The following is a 24,905-nucleotide window of genomic DNA, read 5'->3' on the forward strand; positions in this document are numbered from 1 at the left end:
GAGTACTACCAACTTTCTACTCCTCATTCACATATAAGGTCCATTTTCTACCCTGAGATTTTAAGGGTAAAAATGTCAGGATAGGTTGTTCACACTTACGGCTTATCAGGAGAACATCAGGACTTACACGTGTGTCTGAAAGCAGCTAGTGTGTGAGCATTTGATTACATTATAAATGTAATTATAAATTATAAAATTTGTCAATTTATGTTAACAGGGGTAATTGTTCAATGGAAAGTGTAGTATACTATGCATGCAAATCAATTATTAAATAGCTTTTACTGTTATTCAGAGCTGAAAAGTGCATTGACATTTTCAAATGCACTATTGGTTAGTTGAAATTAATGATCATCATTAAGATTAAACATCTCTTCCAGTGTCCTGGCCAAGACAGGCAGCAGTAGCCTACAGTCACACATAGCATACACAAAAAACATACGAAAAATAAAACAACTAAAACAGGCCGCAGGGGGGAAGGGGGATATCAATATCGCAAGACATTTCGGGAGGCTCAAGGAAGAGAATAATATTAAGTTTGAGCAATAAAGTGTCAAGACATTTCGGGAGGCTCAAGGAGGAGGGTAATATTACATTTGAGCAACAAATTGTAGTCTTGTGGTGGACTCTATAGACATAATTCACCATGTTTTTGTTGCTTTACAGGGACACTGCCTCTTTAAGATCACGTCTCTTGTGTGTTGATATGCCGGTTGGCGCGATGTCTGAATTCAACGGTTTTTATATGACAAAATGATCAACCTGCCGTTGCTTGTTGAGGTGAGAAATTGTCATTTATTTTATCGCAATTTTTACAGTCTATAGGCAGAACGTCTTACCTGGGAGAGTTTGTCGCTGCGCTGTGTGCGCGTGCGTGTGTGTTCTTACCTGTGTGTGTGTCGATGGCGGAGCCATTATGTTTAAGGGCAAGTGTCGCTGCGGTGTGTGCGCGTGCGTGTGTGTTCTTACCTGCGCGTGCGTCGAAGGCGGAGCCGTTATGTTTAAAAACATAACGTCTTACTTCGGCGATTGTGTTTGTGTTTGTGCACTTCCATGTATGTGATGCTGCCTTTGTCTTGACGTGCGGTGTATGCGCGTGTGTGTGTGTGCATGAGTGTGCGTTTACGTGTACGTTTGTGCGCATGTGCGTGTGTGTATGCGGGGTGTATGTGCGTGCTTGCGGTGTATGTATGCTTTCGCGCGTGCTGTGTGTGTGTGTGTGAGCTGCAGGCTGCTTGGCACATGCGCACATGAGTAACTTTGAGTAAGTGGTGGGTCAGGCCTGCTATTATAGTAGTACGATTTAATTGAGTGAGACAGTGAGACACACAGAGAAGGAGAAAGGGAAGGTAAGGGAAGGGACACTGATGAAAATTGTCCAAGCAGTGCATCAATCTTGTCATGCATCTCTGCACCTCTTTCACCCTGATATTTGCCATGTCAACTCAGAACACTTACTTTAGGCTCCAGATATCTAATACGATTATCTATAATTTTTGCATTACAAATTTTTGTTGTCTCTCGCACTGACGTAACATGATTATATCTGTAGGACTTAGGATTTAGGATTCGAGGAAATTGATATGAAGGATTATGGGGTGTTTTATATTATTAGTCACAATGTTCAGCTGTTCAAACTAACTTTTTTGAAACTATGTAGATATCGTCCTTAAAATCATAACACACACACACACACACACACACACACACACACACACACACACACACACACACACACACACACACACACACACACACACACACAAGCACAAGCAAACTCACACACACACACACACACACACACCTACCCAACACAGACACATATTGATATAAATATGTATGGTATGATTGTTCATAAGGCCATTTATACATCAGAAGGCTTTGTTGTTTGAGTATTAAGGAGCTAGGCTTTCCTCTGCAGCATGGAAATAGAATGCACACATACACACACATGATATGCACACTCACATCCCTACAGTGCTCTGACCTGCACACTGCAGGGTTTCAACAGAGGACCTCAGGATCGGGAGTAAAACGCTTCAACTGCCAAGCTTAATGCCTGCAGACTGTGGCTCTTGCCATTATTGTTCTTTGAGGTGGGCGAATACATGTTACACACACACACACACACACAGACAGACAGACAGACAGACAGACAGACAGACAGACAGACAGACAGACAGACAGACAGACAGACAGACAGACAGACAGACAGACAGACAGACAGACAGACACTTACATGCATGCAGGCACGCAAACACACAAACATTCACGCTCACACACACACACACACACACACACACACACACACACACACACACAATAACGCACACAGAATCACACACACACACGATACCTCACACACGCTGCTTTTGTTAGTTTGCTGTGCTCTAGTGCTGATATACGTGGGTTTGGGACCCTTTACCATAGTGTTATCAACACAGAAATATTATATGTACTATATGCATAATGTGTGTATGTATTTTTGTTTGTGCATGCGTGTGTACAGATGCATGCACATTTATTTACTTTATTGATCCCAAAGAGAGTCCTCTTCTTGCCCGCTGGTTATTTTGCAAGGATACAGTTGGCTAGTGCATTCTCCCTGGTGCAAGTATACAGAGGTTAAGTAGATTGCTCGGGGATTCCTCAGCAGGGAATGGACCGCAGCTCTCTGCTTGGGGATAGGCTCATCGATCTTATGGCCACGTCTGTGTCCACTTTGCTTTTGAATACATTTTCCAGTAAAGACTGATGTGTACTGCACAAACACTCGCTAAACCAATATCAATATTAAGCTAATAATGAGGCATTCAAGTCAACGGCGGTGAGGAAAAGCAGCTGCTCCTGCATAATTGACGGTGTATATTTTGCCTGCGCGTTTGAGGCATGGCGTGCCAGAACAGGGTAGCTCCCGTTTCCGAACGCTGCTGTAATGAACGATGATTATGTACCGATGTTGTGTCTTTCAGTTAGAAAAAACCCTAATAATTTCTCCTGCAATCACATAACTCCAACAACGTCTGTGCTCATGTAACTAACCCCATGAGCTCCATGTCTGTGTCTTATCTGCTGGCTGGCACATGGGCCAATGTTTGCACACACACACACACACACATGCAGGCACGCGTGCACACACACACACACACACACACACACACACACACACACACACACACACACACACACACACACACACACACACACACACACACACACACACACACACACACACACACACACACACACACACACACAAACAAACACACATGCAAACACACATGCAAATGACAGACCCAATCCCATTCCTTGCACTGATCTCTCACCTCCCATGTCTCTCACTGTCTTTTCTGTATCCACACACATACACACACACACACACACACACACACACACACACACACACACACACACACACACACACACACACACACACACACACACACACACACACACACACACACACACAGAGCGCAATCCACATTCAGCAGGTGTGCTGTTCATCTGACCTGCTTGTACAGACTACCTGCTATCGTTCTCTGTTTAGCCCTGCTACTGGGAGGAAACATACCTCAGGGTGTTGGACCATTTTCCGCTATAAGCATATGTAGAACACACCGTTGACCCTGTTTAGCACCTGAGTCACTGGAGACAACCTCTTTGAGTCGGAGGCCCGAATAACCCCATTCGCTGGGTTTATGGGGAGCCACTGGGTTACACAGATTAGGATTTTTTTTACAAGAACTTGGAATGGGATAAAAAGCCCGCTGAAATGTGAAAGATTATGCTGAACACACGCACGCCTGCACATGTGCACAAACACACACACATGCACACACGTGCAATCACGCACACATACACATACATATACATACACACACGTACACGTACACGTACACGTGCACACGCATTGCTAGCACTGGACTTCCCAAGTGTATAGGCTTGTTCTACTTAGACCTTGTGTCAGCAGTGCAGTCAGTCAAGGATATGCGGCATAGGAGGATTAGGGGTAATGAAGTATGTGTCAGGATTGGCTAATCACTCCCTTGTTATTTAAGCAGACTTTTTCAATTTTAAAGACTTAATCCCAGAGAGAGACAGAGAGGGGTGAGAAAAAGGAAAGGTTAGGCAGAGGACTTGCAGGCTTTCCGCCTCTCGGGACACAACTGAGTTTTGAAAACCTTTCGATTGATTGTGAATTACGGAAAATCCTTCAATTTGGAGGCAGTAACCCCCTGTGGAAAGCTTGCCCTTTTTCCATCCGTTGTCGGTTTCTTTACTTTAAGAAGTGGCATCCACTGCTGCATCATAGGCACGTTTTGGAAGCGTGGCCAGAGGGGAATAAATGAACCCTTGTCCCTTTTTTTGGCACCTCTTTTAAAAACAGCAGATTTTACATAAAGGGATCACAGATCTATTACCAAAGGGGTGAGCATGCTATGGCAAACTGTTGCATTGCGATATCATAAATGGCCTATAATTGTTTGATTATTGATCGTTGATGATGATGTCGATGATGGGTAGTCCTAGAAAAGGTGCAAGGATCACACTTTAATGTTTAAACTTGAAAGATGCTAGTTACACGTTTGGCCCAGAGCTGACAGTCAATAAAGCGTTACCGTGGTCAATGGGTCCCGTTTGGAGGTAGTGCTCAGGAGAGTGCTAGCCAGGGCTCATAATGCTAATTAGCCCTGGGCCATATGGAGGTGGTCGCAGCTCTGTTGTTAGGGTGACCAGAGCTCAGAGGGCGCTGAGAGGTTAGCCCCGGCGGACCGCGCTGTGGGGACAAACACTCAACGCTTTATTGTTTCCAGCGCTTATTAAACCCGCTGAGCAGATGGGACGATAATCTGGGCCATTATTGCAGACAGCAACGGTGGCCCGTAACTCATACTTAGTTGCCAAGCTCATCTGGTAACCATTAGGGCACAAAGGACGTCGCCGGTGTCATCCGCAGCGCTCGGTTTTGCAGGAGCCCAACGGAACACTGTCTTTAAAGCTTTTAATCTACACAACGCGGCCGCGTTAACGTCTCGTGACACCGATGCCACCTGGAGTTGTGGAAGCACATTACTTAACGCCGTTTGCGTGGAAGTATATCTCAGAGCAGGGGGCAGCAGCTTTCCGCTGATTATTCGAAGCACGTTGCCCACGGACTTCGCTATTGACAGTGTTTACTCGCGGAGGTGACATTTGCAACGTTATTTAATTCAGTCCGTTACTGGCTATCCGAATGACCTTTTGCCGGACGCCCGGGCAGCGGATGCGTTAAGCCTCTAAGACCCGCCGCTCGTATCGGCGTTCGATAATCTTACACGTTGCTATTGATGAAGTTGTTGTGTAGCACTCGCCAGCGAGACCGGGGCCGGGCCAGGGGCTGGTCGCCAAACAGCTTGCGTGTTTGAGGTAATTGGATGTGGACGATCCTGAAAGGGACATGGCTGAAAATGCAGCATTAGGTTGTAGGGCTTGTTTGCTTGTTTGTAGATTTCTTAATAATTCAAAATGTTTTTTTTGGAATGAAAGTCATTGTCCTTCCTTAAACCGACTCCCACAGTTAAGAGACACACACACACACACACACACACACACACACACACACACACACACACACACACACACACACACACACACACACACACACACACACACACACACACACACACACACACACACACAGGTGGACAGACAGACTGACAGGCATACTCTGCTGACCATGCAAGTTGGTTGACCGTGATGGCAAGTGAAAGCAAATGGATAACAGAAGACTGAGTGTGTTTGAGCCGCTCATATGTCTGTGAGCTGATTTTGGTGTTACTACTTTTGATACAAACAGATAACCCACCTTACCTCCTGTATTCTGCGAAACCCCAGTTTGAGTATTTAAGTAAAAAATGGATTTGGCACAGCATCATGTGTGCTATGCCTTTGAAAAGCAATGCGAAATGCTATCTAAAATTAAATTCATGAGCAGGCTTTTTTCACTCTTTTTGCTCCATGTACCCCCTCTTTAATCTCTCTCTCTCTCTCTCTCTCTCTCTCTCTCTCTCTCTCTCTCTCTCTCTCTCTCTCTCTCTCTCTCTCTCCCACACTGTTGATATGAGGGCTTGATGATGCATTTATATTTATGATGTTCTCTGGTCCTGCTGTGATTAAAAATACATATTTGTAATTATTCTGAAATAACAGGTTTTTTTCACTCTGATGATTGATGATTTTCTGCCTATTGTCTTGATATTAGCTGCAGAGAAAAACAATAAACACATTATACTGCATACAGTGCACGCTTGGATACACTTTCTCCTCATTCTCATTAAATAATAAGCCATCCAAAGAAGCAGAGAAGAAAGCAGCGGGTTTTGTTGCTGTGACAACAAAATAATAAAATTGCTCCAGGGAGGCCAGAGCGAGAAAGAAATGCATTGTCACCTATTGACTCATAAGCTCATTAATTACGTGAAGTGACCGATCCTGAATTATGATATATTTGCTCAATCCATCACTATTAAAATTGTAATCCCTAGTTTTAAATTAAAACAATGTGCACACGCCCCAATGCTCACATTTACAAACACAACCCATTGCCCTCTGTCTGTCACTAGTTGGCATTTTACGATTCCACTGAAGTGTGACATTCAAATCCATCAAACTGATCGGTATTAATTATATACTCCATCATGGCTGCAGTTCCTTAACTCTAATCCTATCTATAGATAGAGATAGGATAGGCTGATACAAATCATTATGGAGAAGGAAATGAGATCAATGGACTAGATGTGTAGATGGGATAGGAATACATCCAAGTTGTATTCACACCTGGTGCACAATCTTGCGCGCGCACACACACACACACACACACACACACACACACACACACACACACACACACACACACACACACACACACACACACACACACACACACACACACACACACACACACACAATCACAAATAATCAGAAACACAAGCACAGACACACAAACAAACAATTGCATATTATATAAGTGTGCTGCTGTGGTTCAGGTGCTACTCTGAGTCACCCTGGTTACATGTTTTAATATGATCTTTTATTAGAAGCACACACGTAGAAGAGAGAGAAACTGAAAACACACATCATGGCCAAACACAAAGTGCATTCCCTACAGGTGTTTCCGTATGGTTAGCGACCGGTTTCAAAAGCCGTGCTGCTTAGAAAATGTGTGCTGGGGAAAGCTAATGGATAAAATAACAAAAGGAAGGAAGAAAAAAAGCCCTCCCAAACACACAAAAGTGGATTTCACAGTGCTGCGCACATCACAATGGATCCCCTCCACCTACCCTTCTCGCTGCGATCTCGGTAACCCTACCCCCAGGGTTCAATAACTGTTTATTACACCCATCTACACTTTATGACCCAGCCCCACTCCCCTCCAGCTCACGCTAACAGTTATTGAAAACACCCCGGCCTGCCGTAGATCATACCTTAGCATCGGGTTATGCTATAAGCTGCCGCCGCCCGTAGCTCGTAGGGGAATTGTCCAGGTAACATTGAAATAGCTCTGCTAATCTAATATCAGCTCGGGAGTGAATTGTTTGGACAAAAGCCCATTTGTCTTTATTGCCCGGTGTTGCCTGGAAGCTGCTTTAGCTTCTTCCGTTTGGGTGGTCTAATAACGATGGTGGGTAGGGAGGGGGGACGGGGGGGGATTAAATAGAAAATGGGATTGAAAGTTGTGCCGTAGAATGGGACATGGAGGTGGGAGGATGAAACCGATTATATGCGTTTGACTATCTTAATTGCCCGCCATGAGGGCATGAAGCCAAACGATTCCAACAGATGGGTGGCGAGTAGGCATACATCAGATCCAAAGGAAGCGTCTGAGAGTTTAAACCAACATTGGTTTAACATGTAAATATAGCCACCACAGACGTTTGCTATTGGACGCAGGATGTGGCAGCACCTCTGGCATTGACACACACACACACACACACACACACACACACACACACACACACACACACACACACACACACACACACACACACACACACACACACACACACACACACAAAGGCAGCACAAAGGTCTCGACCATTAAAAGCACATTTCTGTTTAACATTCAGTGTATAGCTTTGCCTCTCAGCAGCAGCAACCTCAAATCCCTGGTACTTGTGTGTTTTTAAACAAAACTTTTACGAGTTCTATTGCGTTTGTGTGTGTGTGTGTGTGTGTGTGTGTGTGTGTGTGTGTGTGTGTGTGTGTGTGTGTGTGTGTGTGTGTGTGTGTGTGTGTGTGTGTGTGTGTGTGGCTGTGTGTTTCATTGCATGTGCAAGTATTTGTATTTTGAGTGTGAGTGTGTGTGTGTGTGTGTGTGTGTGTGTGTGTGTTTGACGTATTTAGCTTCTAGCGGGCAGGGCCAGCTGACTGGGCAGATGGTTGGTGTCGCTTGCAGGGGCGAAGTGTTTGATGGTTTGTAACGGTTTAGTTTAATTACTTGTCATGCCCGTGGCCCCTAGGGCAGCAGCTAGAGAGGGCTTCTGTGGGGCCTCTGATTGCCCTATGGTCGGGGTAGGGTCGGGGGGAGTTGGGGGCAGACTGGGCACACCGTCCCGAAACAACGGTTACCAATAGGATCGGAAGGGCAACTCAGGTGGTCAGGACCGTAGCTCAACACACTCCACATTGACAGCGACCAACTCTTGCCAAACACTGCAGTCTCCGACATTGCCTTTTTATATTTTTGATTTGCTCATAATTATTTTAGTGATTTCATCTTTCCATATATAGAAGGCCAGGGTTGACACTATTATGTTGACAAAAGGTTATGTGTGACACAACTGGCGCTAGTTTTGGTTGGACTCCATGTGGTCGCTAGCTGGGTTTTAGTGCCTGACCACACATATTATGCAGACCCCCTCACGGGGCTCCACTGACAATGACACCCAATTTGTAGAGTAGAGGTACTTTGCATGGGTGGTTGTTACCTCTGTAATTGTGTTTTGACTGGCACGGCGATCATAAATTGCATAAATAACAACATCCAGAGTAAGGAATAGGACAGTGTTGCTCTTCCCTTAATGTGTGTTTTGGCTGGCATCAAGAGCTGGGTTATAGCTGTTAAATGACTGTACCCAATTTTGATTCATTATTCACATTTCTAATTATGCAGGAAAATGAATTTTGGAATACACAAGGTGCTTTCTGTGGCAGGGTTAGATATGAATGCAAATGAATGTGAAAAAAACATTCAATATAAAAAAGAATGGGATGTTCAGGCTGTCTCTGAAGTGTCTCTGAACTACTGGAAAACAATGACGGTTTCAGTTATCTTTATCCTGCATTGAAAACTATTATGTGAGCCTACAATTCTTATGCACAAGAATAGCTAAATTAACATTAATGAATGCAATGAATAGAGAACTACGTTAAACATAATTATAAATTAAGAAAACAAGCTTAACGTGATGAGAGAGCAGAATAGGCTTGAACGGATGACATAATGTTCAAAAGTGTTTTTGATTCATTCTGTCACTTTAGTTTGTTTTCATGTTGGACTATATATTTGAATAAAGAAATGGGTTGTCTCAAAACAATACATTAAACGCTATACATTCAAAAGAAAATGTGGAATGCAAAAAACCAAAATGTGGTTGGTTCTCCCAGAACAGTATTTGTATATAAATAATATACACGTGAGCAATATTTACAATTTAGTTGGTTCTGCAGTATTTCTCCTACTATCCAAGCTGTGTGCCTTGGCAAGGTTTTCTCTTTCTTTTAAACGTGCTGTGAATGGTTTCCACGCACCGAACCTTTCCCCTCAATAAAACACCTTCATTGTATCCCTCCTTTCCTTTCCAGTGTGTGCCGGCACAGAGAACAAGCTGAGCACGCTGTCAGACCTGGAGCAGCAGTACCGCACCCTGAGGAAGTACTACGAGAACTGTGAAGTGGTGATGGGCAACCTGGAGATCACCAGCATCGACCGGAGCAGGGACCTCACCTTCCTGAGAGTAAGGATCAGAACACACCATGATACAGTGCCACACACGTGCACCCTTAGGACCCAACTCTTGGGATCACTTTCATGTTCCCTTCTGCAGCTGTGGCGGTGATGTGGTGACAGAAACTTGAGATTCATTACTGAATCTCAAGTTTGATTGACAATGCCATTCAGCCGACAGTTAGCCGATAATTATTTTAGGTTCTTAAGTAAGTATGAAGTATTGTGTTGGTTCACAATTATGATCCAAATTAACCAAAACTATTGGTCAATTTGGTTCACATACTATGAACCAAAACTATTATTATGTTTTTTTCAATAATTCTTTACTCTTTTTTCAAATCGTTATTTAGTTTCGTACAGAACTATTACACAAAGAGATTTTTTATCACATCTACACTGTTTCCATTAGGCATCATTTTGGTTTGCCTTTGTTACACTTAATAAAACCTTTTAATTCAACTTTAGTAATCTGATCATGTTGGGACATTAACTGACAGGTGTGGACTTTATTGGAGCTTAGTCACATTGCGACGCTGCCCCGTGCTAGGAATGAGAGAGCCGATCACATATCTAGCCACAGAGTTCACACCAAAATGTAGACACCATGTTTGTGTTCTGATCACACCTATCTAATCACAAAAAAAACACACATTTAAATGAATGAGCTCATGAGTTACTGCTCAAACAGTTTTGTTCTTTTAATGGATGATCCAACTTTTTGTTTACTTTATGTTCATGAAGTGATCCACTAAGTTCTTCAGAACATACTCTGCAGACTTTGTTATGAAGGCTAACCTGATTTAAACTTGCTGGCCATCGCCTGTCCTAAACTCGGATCTGGTTCCTCCAATCAGCTATAAGTTGAAGTGACCCCACAGCCAATCATATGCAGAGAGAGGAACGGCTGTAATCAGAGATAATCAAAAATCATCAGCAGTTTCTCTCTTTGCTCTGGGTGGCCTACTGATTGTCATCATCTTATTTTCGTTAGAACAAAAAAGAAGAATCCAAATGTCCTAATTCTCTCATATTCAGGATAATTCCCTCTTTCATAAGAAATGTTCTCCGTATACTAACGAATGGGATTATTTTTTTTTCTTAAAGTTAGCACGATTAAAGACTTTCTTTGAAGCAGTAGAAGACTTTGAGCCTTTGATATCATTATTTACAAATGAAACTCAAATAGGGCAACTTTTGTGGACGGTATATGTACTATTTATCTAGCCAAATTGAACCACGATAGACCCAGGTCCAATTTAATTGATTTTGTTGAACTGATTAATCAGTTAAACATTAACTGAATGTTAATCATCTGCTTTGCAAAACAGGTTATTTAATTGATGTTTGCAGGGACTTGAATGTCTATTAAACAAATGTGCCAAACACATGAAACCCCCTTACTTTGAGATACAAAGACCATCATCCTGCTCATTGAAATCTTCCTCACCTTCAGCACATGCCTGTCCTTGAAACACCTGAGTGAATAGACATGTGCAATTGGGGTTTCAGTACAGTAAATACTTTAATTCGTCATTGGAGAATATGTAGCAGCCATTCATGTGTTGTGGTCAGTAAGAACACACCCCTCACCGCTGGGCTTCACTGCCTTAATAGCAGCAACAGACAAAGGTGAAGCAAAGGGAAGGATAGAAATCGATGTTAAACGTTGATAAATAGTCCACGGATGCTTTTTTTTCTTTCCAAAGTACAGAGCAGCCCTGCCCCGCTAATTCATTTTTGTGAATAATCTCTGGCCACTAGGCTAGACAGACAAAAACATGGATGGCTTGTGCATGCAAGGCCTGCATGTAGGCGCACAGACAGCGTCACATGAAGCCAGCCCTGAGGTGTAGGGTACGGTTATTTAACCTCCAATTGATTCCATTCCGTGTCTGGAGGGCAATCGCGGATGTGAAGGAGACGGTCTTGGTCCTGTGTGCGGCGCAGATGTTCTGCACATAACTTAGGAACAAAGGATCCCTACTGTGCAACAAGAAGCAATTTTGTTATTTTTGCGTCTTTTACAAATATGTGTAAATAGGTAGATAATCACACACACACACACAAAGCACACAAAGCTCACACAAACGTTTCTTGTTCTTTGTTTTGTATCCAAAGCCAGCATTGAACAGCTACAAAATTGCATCTAAACACATTAAAACAGAAAGCCATTAGGCACTCTCGAGTTCTCATCACAGTTGTGGCCAGTATGGCATCCCTTCCTACAAACAACCCCCATCAAAACACCGCTGGGAATAAGAGCGAAGCGCATCGATAGATGGCTAAGTCTTGCCATTGGTCCCTTGCTACCTGCTATTCCCCATCGACTTGAGGGGAAGTGGTAAAGGACAAGAAGAGGGTAAAAGATCCGGGAGAAGGACACAGAGAGAAAGAGAGAGAGTAAAAAAGAGGGGGAGAGAGAGCAAGATGCAGTGGCATTAATGAACAACTGTCATTATCATTCGACTCAACACAGAATGCAGTTTGTACTGGGGAAGAGCAACCATTCCTCTGGTTTAAGACCTAATTCCCTCCTGTGTGTTCCCTCTCTCAGCCTCTCTACAAAGTAACAATGCGGTTTATTTTAAGTCTAAGGTCGGGAAAAGTCAGGGCTAGTCGAGACCCCCTCCTCTTCCTCCGCTCCTCCTCGTCTCCTTCCGCCCGGGCCCACGGTCCCTCGCCGTGTCAACGCTCGTTACGACGCTACACGGCCACCTGGGGTTCCCGCTCATTTCCCAAAATGGCTCCCTGTGGTGCCTACCGCCGGGTTGCCCCACCTTTGCGTCGTTGGCAATTAACAAGGGTTAATAGAACACGCTAATTAGCATCGAAGGGCGCCGAACAACAAGGGAGCCGGGGGCGGGGGTGGGGCACCAAAGTGTATTTTTAGGGATTGTTATTATTATTATTCAACGCATTAAGGGTGTGTTAATGGTATGTCTCCTCAGGGAGGGGAAGGCTTCACCTTGAGTTTGAGGGTAAAAGTGGAGGTGCTGCACACGCACACACACCATTAACCCCTCCCACTTGCCTCTCTGGCGGCGTGTGTGGGTGTGTGTGTGTGTGTGTGTGTGTGTGGGGGGGGGGGGGGGGGGGGGGGGGGGGGGGGTGGGGGTGTGGGTGCGTACATTCATCCATGTGTGTTTGCGTGCTTGCTGGTGATTGTGTGTGTGTGTGTTTTTTTTTTGCGTGTCTTCCTGCGCGAGCGTGTGTGTGTGTGTGTGTGTGTGTGTGGGGGGGAGACAGGGTGGTGGGGGGTTGGGTGATTGAAACTGATGCCTCCGCTCCGTCTCCCATCTTTTAATGATAGCCGTGAGATTGATGGCTGCCTCTCCCAAAGGCCCCCGCACGGCCTCAGCAGTAAATAGAGTCCATCTTCCCCACTGCCTCTATAGCAGATGAATCGACACTTGTGCGGTGATTAATAACTACAATACTGTCTTGAGATCTTGCCCTCTTCTCTTCTCCTCCACACTTCCATCATTCCCACGCTCTGCAAAGCCAAATTCCACGAGTGGGCCCTTTTTGTTGTCGTCTCTCTCATTGTGTTGAAAAAGCGGGTGCATAGACAGGCAAACATATGCTGGAAGGAACGAGAAGACACGCGATGAATCATATTTTAATCAATCCATATTCCCCTCCCTATTTTATGAAAATGGGCCTTCGGCTATCAGCATACTGCGGAAAATAAGTTTAACTCAAATTTCCCTTCCCCCCCTTTTTATTAATATTTCTTTGATCGACATTTGTATCCCCCGGGCACTGATCAGTATAACCAGCCCCACCCCCCAATCAACTTACCCATTTAAACCCCACTATACCCTACACCTTATGCACCCTTAGATGTGCTATGAGGGAGGGCCTCCCCTCCGTCCTGAAGAAAATATGATATGAATGAATGAATATTAATGAAGACTGATGAAGTGCTGGGGAGCACCCGTCTTCCAGGGGACCGGGGCCCAGACTGGATTGACAATTGCAATTAGCGTCCCCCTCTCTAGTTCATTTTCATCACTTTGGATGGACATGACGGAGGACAGTGCATGGGTTGTGTGTGGGTGGGAGGTAGGACAGAGAGGGAGGGAGAGAAGGGGGAGGGTTCAGAGAGTGCTTGAGGGAGAGAGGGCGAGAGGACATGAGAGACACAGTGGGTTGAAAGCTGTGTAACAAGCGGTTCCGGTGATGTCAGAGAATTACCGACTAGAAAGCAGAGAAAGTGTGCTGCCCTTTAGCGAAAGCAATGGAAATTCAGGAACTCTTGGAGGTCCTCTCTTGTTAAGTTCAAACAGATTTCCTGCGAATTGGGTATTTGGGTTTTGACTTCTGTTGGGGGGTCCACGGGCTCATCGAGGCCTCCCCCCTTTTAGCGGTAGTCCATGCCCCCCTGAGGGTCACTCCTTGCCAGGGTTTTAAGAACGGTGGTTTTCCAGGAACAGTAGGAGGTGGCCATTAAGCTAGGCTAGTGACATGCTTTACCACCATGTTGGTCTGGGGAAACAATTCTTTTGGAATGGCGGTAATGTTGGGTCCAATCGCCTACTATGTAAGAGCAGAACTCTTGGTGGTTGACGGTTCAGAGTTTGGTTCGGAGTCCTGTTTTCGAGATATTCTACTGACGAAAAACTTTTTTTTCTTCCAGTTTATTGTGGGCCTTCTGTGTGGGGCTTCTTATGGGTATTGGACCATCTTGTAAGGGACCAACCTTTTTTTAAAGAGGATTTTGTCTGAAGTGGGCTTTGATTGACATATGTGTAAACATTTGTGCAAATGTGTGTGTTTATAACTGACAGTAATTGTGAGGCCATAACTCGAGGCCTGCCAATGATGACAGTCATGCTCAAACCCACCCTGGCATTGAATGATTGAGTGGTAAGTAATTTGATGCTTTTATCTCTCTTTGTGTGTGTGTGTGTGTGTGTGTGTGTGTGTGTGTGTGTGTGTGTGTGTGTGTGTGTGTGTGTGTGTGTGCGTGTGTGTGTGTGTGTGTGTGTGTGTGTGGGGGTGTGGGTGTGTGTGGGTATGTGTGTGTGTGTGTGTGTGTGCGTGGGGGGGAGGGTCATGGGGTGATTGAGTCAAAAGCTGTTTACGGGTTTGACTGACAGATGCATTTTCTCAGCTGCCCGTCAGCTGATGTCAATGGCTTCGTCCCCTCTATCTCTATCACAAACCATCAAGATGGGTGTGTGTCTTCCCCTGTGTGGACCATGTGTCTGGCAAGGACATGAAACAGGCTAGGGTGGGGAGAGATCAGTGATGAGCCTCAGTGTGTATCCTTGTCTCTAACACATCCTTATTTAGTGATTGGTTTAGCATGGATCTCTCTTCTTCTGGACCTTTGATGTACCAATCAATCAATTCCCGAATCAATTAATCAGCCTGACCGTGTAACTGTGCCTAAGGGTCTTTAAAATGGGATGCATTCACCGAGACATGAACAAAGCGGCATATTTAATGAAGCCTCTCCTGGAAAGTCAATCCATCCATTTATTCTCTTACTCATTCAGCAATGTGTGTGGCGGTCGAGTCTTGCTGGGTACCCCATCATACATCATGTTTCCGTTGCTTATTGAAGTACTATCTTAGACCTTAGATCATGTAGAACACACCTACAATGACAAGCACCAGCACATTACCACTGAAACGTTCCCTTGAGGTTAACAGCTGTCTTCATGCCAACATCAACGATATCATACCAGACAAGGGCCTCCAAACTGTGCACAATCACTCTGGCTACAAGAACGTTTCAAAGCCTAAAGCCTTGTTTTCAACGACTTGGTTGCGTTTAAAGGGTTGAGCTGCTTTGATCTTGGTTAATGTGCTGGCCGTTTGCGTGTGCAGTCCGTGTGTCAATGCGGGTAGCAAGAAACGAGCAGAGTCGCAGCATGCTGGAGTATAGCCTCTACCATTTCAGAGGCAAGAAAGCTGTTCTTTGGGGCTCCGCTCTGTTTGGCAGATATATATTAACACAAAGAACACAAACACAAATGTATCGATTATTTGTATTTCTATAGTGATTGTAATTCTTTTGGACTATACTCTTTTTTACAAATACGATTTTGGCCAAAGTTGTAGTTTTCCTAGTACTGCCTTGCTTAGACCGATAGTGCCTCCTAAAATTGTGTAGAGAAAAAGGTGAGAATAAAGTGAGTCATTGAGACTAACTAATAGACATATCTTATCAAACATGAAATAGCTTTGGCCTGGAATTTAGAAACGTTAATATGGTAAACCCAAAAGCACATGCGCACACGCACACACGCACACGCACACACTTTTTTACTCATGCACAGATTTTCTAACAAAGGAATCCAAATGTTGTGGTTTTAATTATCAAACCTTAATATTTTAACTACTGATATAGCGTTCTTTTTGTGGGTTTTTTAACGACTAACAATTATATTCGATATTAGTAAGATCTAAAGAAGACGTACCGGCCACCTCACAACTGCAGATGGTTCCAAATGCTACCTTGATAGAATAGCTAATAGAGTGGGCTAAAAATGGTGTGAATATAACATAATATAAGAGTCATAGTAATAAAAAATGTAGGACTTAGTCATTCATCAGTTCCAGAACAAAGATTTCAGACAGTATTATCTTGGGTCCTTACCTAGTAAACCCATCATGAAAGATGTTCTCTGCTAATAATTCAAGTTGAAGTGCCAAAATATAAAACCAGAGTTGACTCTCACTTTGGCTGGGTCGGAATATCACTCACACAGCGATAATCAGGTTTTGTTTGAAATCGTTGTCTCTAGATGTGCGGCTCATGAATACAAGACGTAGCACATGCCATGTAGCTTTTGTGATATTTGTTATCACTGTTCGCTTATAATAATCACAAACGCTGCTGAGTATGCTTTACATTTTATTGTTTTTATATTGTTCAACGCACACACACAAACACACATACAATCACACACACACATACACAATCACATACACACAAACACACAATCACACATTTTCAACCCAGCCCGCCGAGATGATAACATACAGCACGATAGAACAAGCAAAAAACTGAACAACAGACTGGCCCATCCTGCGAGATTCCCAATCTTATTTCCTCCAGCTGCCACTCAGACAAGCCTCGGTTTTCAGTCATTAGATTTTGTTTACTACCTAGTGGAACCAGTCGCTGACTGTGCTTCTCATTACCAGTCCAATGTGATAACAGAGATGATTTAAAACATCCACGGGGCACATCTCATGTGACATTTTCTTTTGTATCCCGCAGTTTTGATGCATTCAGGCCATGCCAAGCAATCGTGTGCAGGTGACGATAAGGTGGAATACCCTGTGCTTTTGGCCTTGTTTTATGTGAGCTGTTCATGCCTCCTGTTATGTCCATGCATCCGTGTATCTCTTTGTTTGTCTGTCCTGTATCTCTGTACTACACACATCACCACATTGGTATGCAAGAAAGTATTCGCTATTTGTTTCTGGAAAGCTGTATAAAACATTGTTATACATTGTGCAAGGGATAATGTATAGAACGCTGGTCATTATTGGAAAAAGAATGACTGGCGACGTTCTATACATGATCCCGCTTATTACACGGCTACTTGCCAAAACGACAAAATTACTTCACACAGTGAAGTGATTTTTTTGTGATTTAACAATTTATTTGTTACCAGCATTCGTAGTGTTGATCAGCAGAGAAATAGTCCACCAAAGACGTTCACGTCGCTTAGTAACCGAGTACACTGGGGTTGACAAGTTACCGACTACTTGCGGAGTATTACCAAAGACGGCATTAGAGGCAAAAAAAACTGTTTTCCTTGACAGCGGTCAATTATACTTAGCAACGGTGAATTATCAAATATAATTCATTGCCGGAAGTTGTGAAGGGCCCTTGCAAGCGAACAGAGTGTTCCACGGCATTGAGAAGACCCATGTAATAAAATACATATGTAATGCCATGTACAGAGTAATACATTATTGTGCAATAAACCAAATCTGATAACAACCTAACAATGTTAATTCTACTTAGTAATATAGCATGAGAAAAATACAGAATAAAAAAATGTAATGTAAAAACATGTCAATATCTCTAGTGTTTTCACACACACACACACACACACACACACACACACACACACACACACACACACACACACACACACACACACACACACACACACACACACACACACACACACACACACACACACACGCACACCTCTCCAGCTGTCTGCGTCCACCGGCGATGTCTGGGTTGAAATCTTAATGTTCTCTATCGCATCCATCGATCACCTCTGTCATGGCGAGCGTGGCGGCGTGTCTCGCTTTGCAACGCACATCTCCCCTGCTCCCGCTTCCCGTCTGCTGCTCGCTCTCCCAACTGTTGAGGCCTCCCTGTTATTTAATTTGAGCAATATCTCTCTCTCTTTCTAGGTTTTCTCTACATTTTTTTTTTTCTCTCCATTTATATTTTATCTTTATTTAGCTGTACTCTTTTATTCTCTGTATCTCTGTTTTTGCCCCGCCAACAACAGATAACCTGGTCAGTGGCAGTCTGTCCTGTATTTTGTTCTTGAAACCTACAGGTGTATAGAAATATGAGTGATGTGTAACATGGTGGTACCTGGGGGGAAGACGAGGTGAGCCAAGAAGAGCCAACAACAGACTACTGATTCCGGCCAAGTTATTCTATGCCCATTCATGTCATTCAGCCCTGAAAGTCTGTACCAGTCATCATTTATGTTCAGAAAGCTCATGTCTAGTGGCAGATATATGCATTTGTGATCTACCCAGATATCCTGATTATCTGCAACTCAATCCTCTGTTTAGCTGTATTTATTTATTTGTGCTGTTGTTGTCATTACTATTTCAGCAGCCCTTATCCCCCCTCCCACATTATATCCCCCCCCCCCCCCCCCCCACATACACACACACACACACACACACACTCATGCATACACTCACTACCCACTCACGATCGGGTAGTCAGTATTTGAATAAAAACTCATTAGGATTACATAGCCATTTAGCTAAGTGACACGGGGTGTAATTGTACCATCCATCAATCGCAGCGTAATAACACAGTTGGAGGAGCTAAATGTTGATTAGCTCTTGGCCAATTTCACTAGTGGGCATCCGGGAACAAATAAATTGCCAGGAGAATGTGGTGTTGTCGCATTCAGAAGGTGTTGACCCACATGAGGTCAAATTAACTTGTAGGCAATTTCTAAAAAAATAGCCTTGCCTAATGACGGATAAAGTGGCGCTATCTTGCTCCATCGACCCGTCCGGCGGTGGCTCCAAGCATGGGCTACTCTCACGTTTTCTCATCTAAAACTTCTCTTTCCATCCAGTCCTTTTCTGGGGGGTCAATGGCCTGGACCGGATTCTTGTAGGAATCCAGCGGACAGGCAGCCAACCCTCCCCGTCAGCGTAATGGCAGCCATGATGGCCGCGGAAAGGGCTGATCATTAATCAACTCGTCAACTGTGAAGAATGGACTATTTGTCAGGGGGGTATCATCAGGGTGGAACACTCACTGTTGCCTTGCTGTGGTTTCTATCCAAGTTCGGTCCCGGACCAGTGTCCGCATGTTGCTGTTCATCTTATTAGGGTTTCTGCCAGAGGCTGCGGTTTCCTCATACTTTCAAACCTATGCCAATTTGACTAATTGCCTACCCTATTGTGTTTAGGTCAGAGGGGTTTTATGTGGTGTGAGTTTATGTGTGGCAGACAGTTTTAGGTTTGTCTTCCCATTCAGATCGCCTGCCTTGCTCCTACAACCATAGTACACTGCATACTCTAGTTTCAAGCCTTGTACAGGAATACATTAAGCATTAGATGGATGCTTGGATGGGTAGGGTTGATAGACGGATGATTGTCCAGCTCAAATCAATTTTTTATTCATATTGGGACACTATTTGGTAAGCAATCATGGGATGTGAGAAGAAGTTGAAACTTGAAGTGACCTTGAACATGAAACACAAAGGCCTTCATTCCTCCACACCATTTGCACAGGGATCTGACAATGACAGTGTCAAATAAGTCCCTACACCTGTCCCATTTATCTCCTCTAACTTATTCAGTTAGTGACTTGCACTGAGTTTAATTCTTCTTTACTTAATCATTGATTTCCCTCTTGTCCACTTATATTATCCACTCACGGTCTTAGATTTATTTTTGTAGCTTTCGTTACTTGTTTCCAAGAACATCTGCCTTGTCACTCTTCATAGCTGTAATGGCTAGTCTCTAGTATACTTTGCTAACAGGCATTGATGGAACACTTTAGCTTGGGCCACAGACTCAACCTGGGCTACCTAATTAATTAATGAGAATGTGACTCACTTTCTCAGTCTTAATCATTGTCCTCATGCATGTCCAGGAACTGGAAAATAGTTTGGCCTTGGGCATGCCTATAACATGAAGCTGTTGAAAGTAGTGATCAAAGTTGAAACTCCAAAAGAAACAAAATTGTTCTGAGCGAGTATGATCTATAAATGGTAGACTTTAAACCAAAAGGTCAAAGATTTCTTTTTCATCATCTTGAAAGTTGGAGAAGCTGCTTTGATAGAAGATATAATATCTATAATATCCATGTGACAATGAGAAAGGCACAGCAAAGTATTCAGGAGGTAGCAGAGGTGGGTGGAAAAGATAATGGGAGAGGCAAGAGAGATAAGAAAAGAAGCAGAAAAGAAATGAAGACAAGTCAGTCAAGGGCGCCTAGAACCAGGGACAGACATAAAGGAAAATAATAAGAGGGAAAATTAGAGAGGCTCTTTCAGAGTAATTATGTCTTTAATATTTTTTAAACCATGAAACCATTGTTGGGAACCAACCTACCGAGTTCCTTACCCGTGTGAACAGACCATGTCTTCAGCAGTAAATGGAGCGACCGGAACTGTATTTATGTCAGCTTTTGTCTTGCTCCTCACATTACTATATCGGGATAGAAGGTTAGTTGCTCATACTTTTGTTAACAACTATAATATTTAAATCCCAGCCCGTCCTACACAAACGTAGCAGGAGGCCAGGCATGTAACAGAATGGAGAACCACTACAAAACTGAACCATGAGAATAACCAAAGTTTGCGTATGGGTGTGTCCAACACTCCAAAATACAGGATTACTTATTGGACTTAGAGAAGCCAATTGAATTACACAAAGGAAGTACAGAAATAAAAGGCTATACTTATAAGTTGCTCTGATTACAGTAGAAATACAGTTTCACGTCTCTATTGTAAGAGACGTACAATACAGAGCAAGATCATGTAATTTCTCGTACTTGTAAATTACCCATAATCTTAGAGCAAGTAGTTGACTATGTTGTAGTAAAACTTCTGGCGGGGGAGCCGGCACAGAACCTGGGCCGGAAACAATAACTGAAGCAGCGGATTTATGCCTTGTTTCCTTGTTACTCTCCGAAGAGGTTTTACCAAAGAAAACAAATTCTCATTTTTCTAGTCTGACAGTGTTGATTTGAAACCTTTACTGACATTTTTATACAGTAAACAGAGTTTTTGCTCGGCAATTACCCTCTTACAGATCCCCACCTCCTGCAACGTGATTGTTCAAAACAAATATAATGCAAAACAAATTGAAACACTTGTCTGCTGTCAGATTAGAATAGAGATTATAATCTAAAATCTGATTTGTGAGGCAAATTAAGTATAACCCTTATTAACCCTCACCCTTTTATTGAAGGGAAAACAAACGTCAATGTGAGAAGATTTAATAATTTTAGTGTGTACTCACACAACACTAAAGTGTTAGCACTGAATGTTTTAAGATCATCCTGGGGTGGACACATGGTGAAAGTCCCCCAGCACACTCTACTTGGAGACCACGTCACTCTGTGTCCTCATTTGAGTTCACACACCACTGCCTCACCCCTTCTAGCCCTACGTCTGCCATAAACCCTGAGCATCTTCATCCCATGAGATAACAATTAACAATTCACAGTTTATTGATTTTAAATGGTATGTTAATCGTACATATGTCTACTTATGTGAACGCTGCTTGTAAGAATGAGGTACTTAGAGGAGTATTATCATACATTGTGATGCGTTTGAAGATTGACGAGTGGGCGATAATGTCCCCTGGGGAATGGCTATATGTATTTCTTTATTGCCCATGTCACCTGGCTCTATTGCGATTAAAAAGAGTAGGAGGACAAATCACCCGTGTCTCGACTTTCCCTTGCACTTAGTGAAGAGGCCTCGCACTCGTGTGGCAAAAGACTAGCCTGGCTATTGCCAGACCAAGCTCAATCGTAGATTGCACGTTGGTTAGTTGAGGCTGCTGTCATTTTCTTCAGCATAAGAGGCGTGATCAATGGGCCTAATTCAAACGACTCTGTACGTAATTGGCTGCTTGCCGTCGCCTCCCTGTCATCATTGTGTTAAACCAGCCAATAGCACGCCAGGGGGAAAAGCAAGCTTGGTGATTGGCTCCCGCAAAAACGTATCGGAGGCAGAAAGAAATGTACTGCTCTTCTCCAGACCCTCCTGCAGGGCGAATTCAAGTCGCCGGCAGAATGGGCTGGGGGTATAGTATACAGTATGCATGTATGCATTATGCGACGTCATCGGAGATGGCCGATGTGTTCCTATTGTTTTCCACATCCGTGTCTCAATACTAAACCATGTTAACTCTTGCACCTAATGTTTTCAGATTGGATTACTTCTTTGTATTACTCAGTTCCTGATCTGTGTGTTATAAACCAAAAGCCTCAATGAAACATGCTATGCTGCTTTGGTTCCTCCCTTCTTATGTGTCCCTTTAGAGAAGGGGTATTCAATAAAACTTCAAGAGGTTTAGTTAGAGAATATTTCCTAAAGCAAAGGTCCTGAACTTCTTAATGGCTGACTTGGGTTGTGATTCAGTGCCATGTATATTTAAGTAGCCTAGTAGTTGTGTCTTGAAGTAGTCAATTTAAATTCACACTACTCATTTCCGGTCTGAACTCATGAAACATTCAAATTAATAAAGTACATTTCAATAATATTGAACAATAGCTATTCTTAATGTCATGTTTTAACATTGAACATGAGGGATTATAAATAATAAGTATTTAAACAATAAATAAATATTATTTTCTGATTTCAAGTAAGAAAAAAAGGACGGAATTTAAAAAAACAAGCCTGACAGCCAGATCCTTTGAAAAACGTGCATCTTAAAATAAAGTGCCTGATTTGGGAAATATTCGATAAAAGGTTGGCAATTGCTGGATTATTTTTTTCCGTTTTTGTTCACTACCTTTGGACCTCTTAACAGTCTCAACAAATTGTATCCGCAATCTCAACACATCGTATAAATTGAACAGCTTTAGTGCCTCCTTTTATCTTTCTTTTACTCAGTACTTCAGTGAGAGACGGGAGCACTAGCTTGTCCTACCAGGATTTTGAATCCGAGCTGGAGTGATGTAAGGGCCGTTCTCATACACATGTGTAGGTGTTGATTGGTGAGACTGGAACAATGTAGTGTTGGAAGCTGTCTCAGAGCTGTAATTGGAGCCAACCACGCTCAAACCAGTGCCGTAATGTCCAGAAAACTTGTAAAAAAAACAACAATTCTCAATAATTGATCCGTAATAGGTCCGGGTCCAGATAGGACAGTGTCTGGGTCCGGACGAGGACTACTAGTGACCTCTGCCCTGGAGTGATCATGACTCCAGATACTCCCCTATAACACCCATAGCCCGCCAAGCCAACCAAAGGTGGATCTGACAAAAAAAATTAGTTACTCTTTTAAAAAAGAGAAGACCTTCCGACATCCTCAGCACAGCCCACCTATTCCCACTCACCTACACTCCCCCAAATTTATAGAGCAACGTGGGCCATCAACCTTTATTAGCCAATAACTGAGCCAGGGGACATTAAGTGTTGCCCCCTGGCCCTCCCGATGCAATGCCTGTCGGCCTTGTCCGGGTACTTAAAGGACTTGCGGCGGCAGTGTCAACTGCCCTGCCAACCTCCCCCTCCCCCCCAGACGTGGAACTGTCTGGTCAAAGTAGTAATTAGCTGGCATCGACGCTCCAGGTCTGAGAGATCCCGCAGGTGAGGGGCTGCCGAGCCGTTTAAAACTCAAACGAGAGACAACAACAACGCAGAAAGGAAAAATATAGTCTCCAGGCAACAAGTTGTCCACTCAATTTATTGAACCCCAGAGTTCCCAGGTCATTCATCAACTGCATTAAACGTGTGTGTGTGTGTGTGTGTGTGTGTGTGTGTGTGTGTGTGTGTGTGTGTGTGTGTGTGTGTGTGTGTGTGTGTGTGTGTGTGTGAGTGTGTGTGTGTGTGTGTGTGTGTGTGTGTGTGTGCATGACAGAGTGCGATAGAGAGAGAGGATACAGAGAGTGAGTCATTTGTGTGTGTGTGTGTGTGTGTGTGTGTGTGAGAGAGAGAGAGAGAGAGAGAGAGAGAGAGAGAGAGAGAGAGAGAGAGAGAGAGAGAGAGAGAGAGAGAGAGAGAGAGAGAGAGAGAGAGAGAGAGAGAGAGAGAGAGAGAGAGAGAGAGAGGGGGAGAGGGTTTTGTTTGTGTGTGTGTTTGTATGACGCAGAGAAAGAGAGGGGAACAGAGCGAGAGAGAGAGAAAGAGAGTTGGAGTCATTTTATGAAATCATTTGTCATACAAATTTATTTTTGACGTCATTACCGTGTTTTTTGCAAAAATTCACATCTAGCAGTGGCAACACATTTTGTTTTGAAGGCCTGGTCCAAACCCAGTAAATGCAAACAATAAAGAAGAAGTGGGAGATTATTTGAGTTCCCCTGTAGGCAGCCTTTAAATTGCCAAGGTGACATAAAGTGGTATAAAACACAGAATGGAGAGCAGCGTCTCCCAGGGCCTCGGCCATTCTTTCGCTTTCTCCGGGCTGCGATCAGCACTCTGTGAGTTTGGCTAGTGGACGGCTCACATACATCAAAGCAGAAAATATAATCAACTGTGTGAGAGAA

At 43.6% G+C, this 24,905-nt stretch overlaps 1 protein-coding gene across 4 annotated transcripts in view; it reads left to right on the plus strand.

The window, feature by feature from the left end:
* The window catches only part of erbb4b (erb-b2 receptor tyrosine kinase 4b), a 258,187-nt gene that overhangs the window by 110,417 nt on the left and 122,865 nt on the right, over positions 1-24,905 (plus strand). For all 4 annotated transcript variants that reach the window (XM_030343901.1, XM_030343902.1, XM_030343900.1 and 1 more), the window contains one exon: positions 9,841-9,992. In XM_030343901.1, the coding sequence (XP_030199761.1) occupies positions 9,841-9,992 (152 nt within the window). The remainder of the gene's footprint in view (positions 1-9,840; positions 9,993-24,905) is intronic.

This window comes from Gadus morhua, chromosome 20 (assembly GCF_902167405.1).
Source record: "Gadus morhua chromosome 20, gadMor3.0, whole genome shotgun sequence".
Taxonomy (NCBI): domain Eukaryota; kingdom Metazoa; phylum Chordata; class Actinopteri; order Gadiformes; family Gadidae; genus Gadus; species Gadus morhua.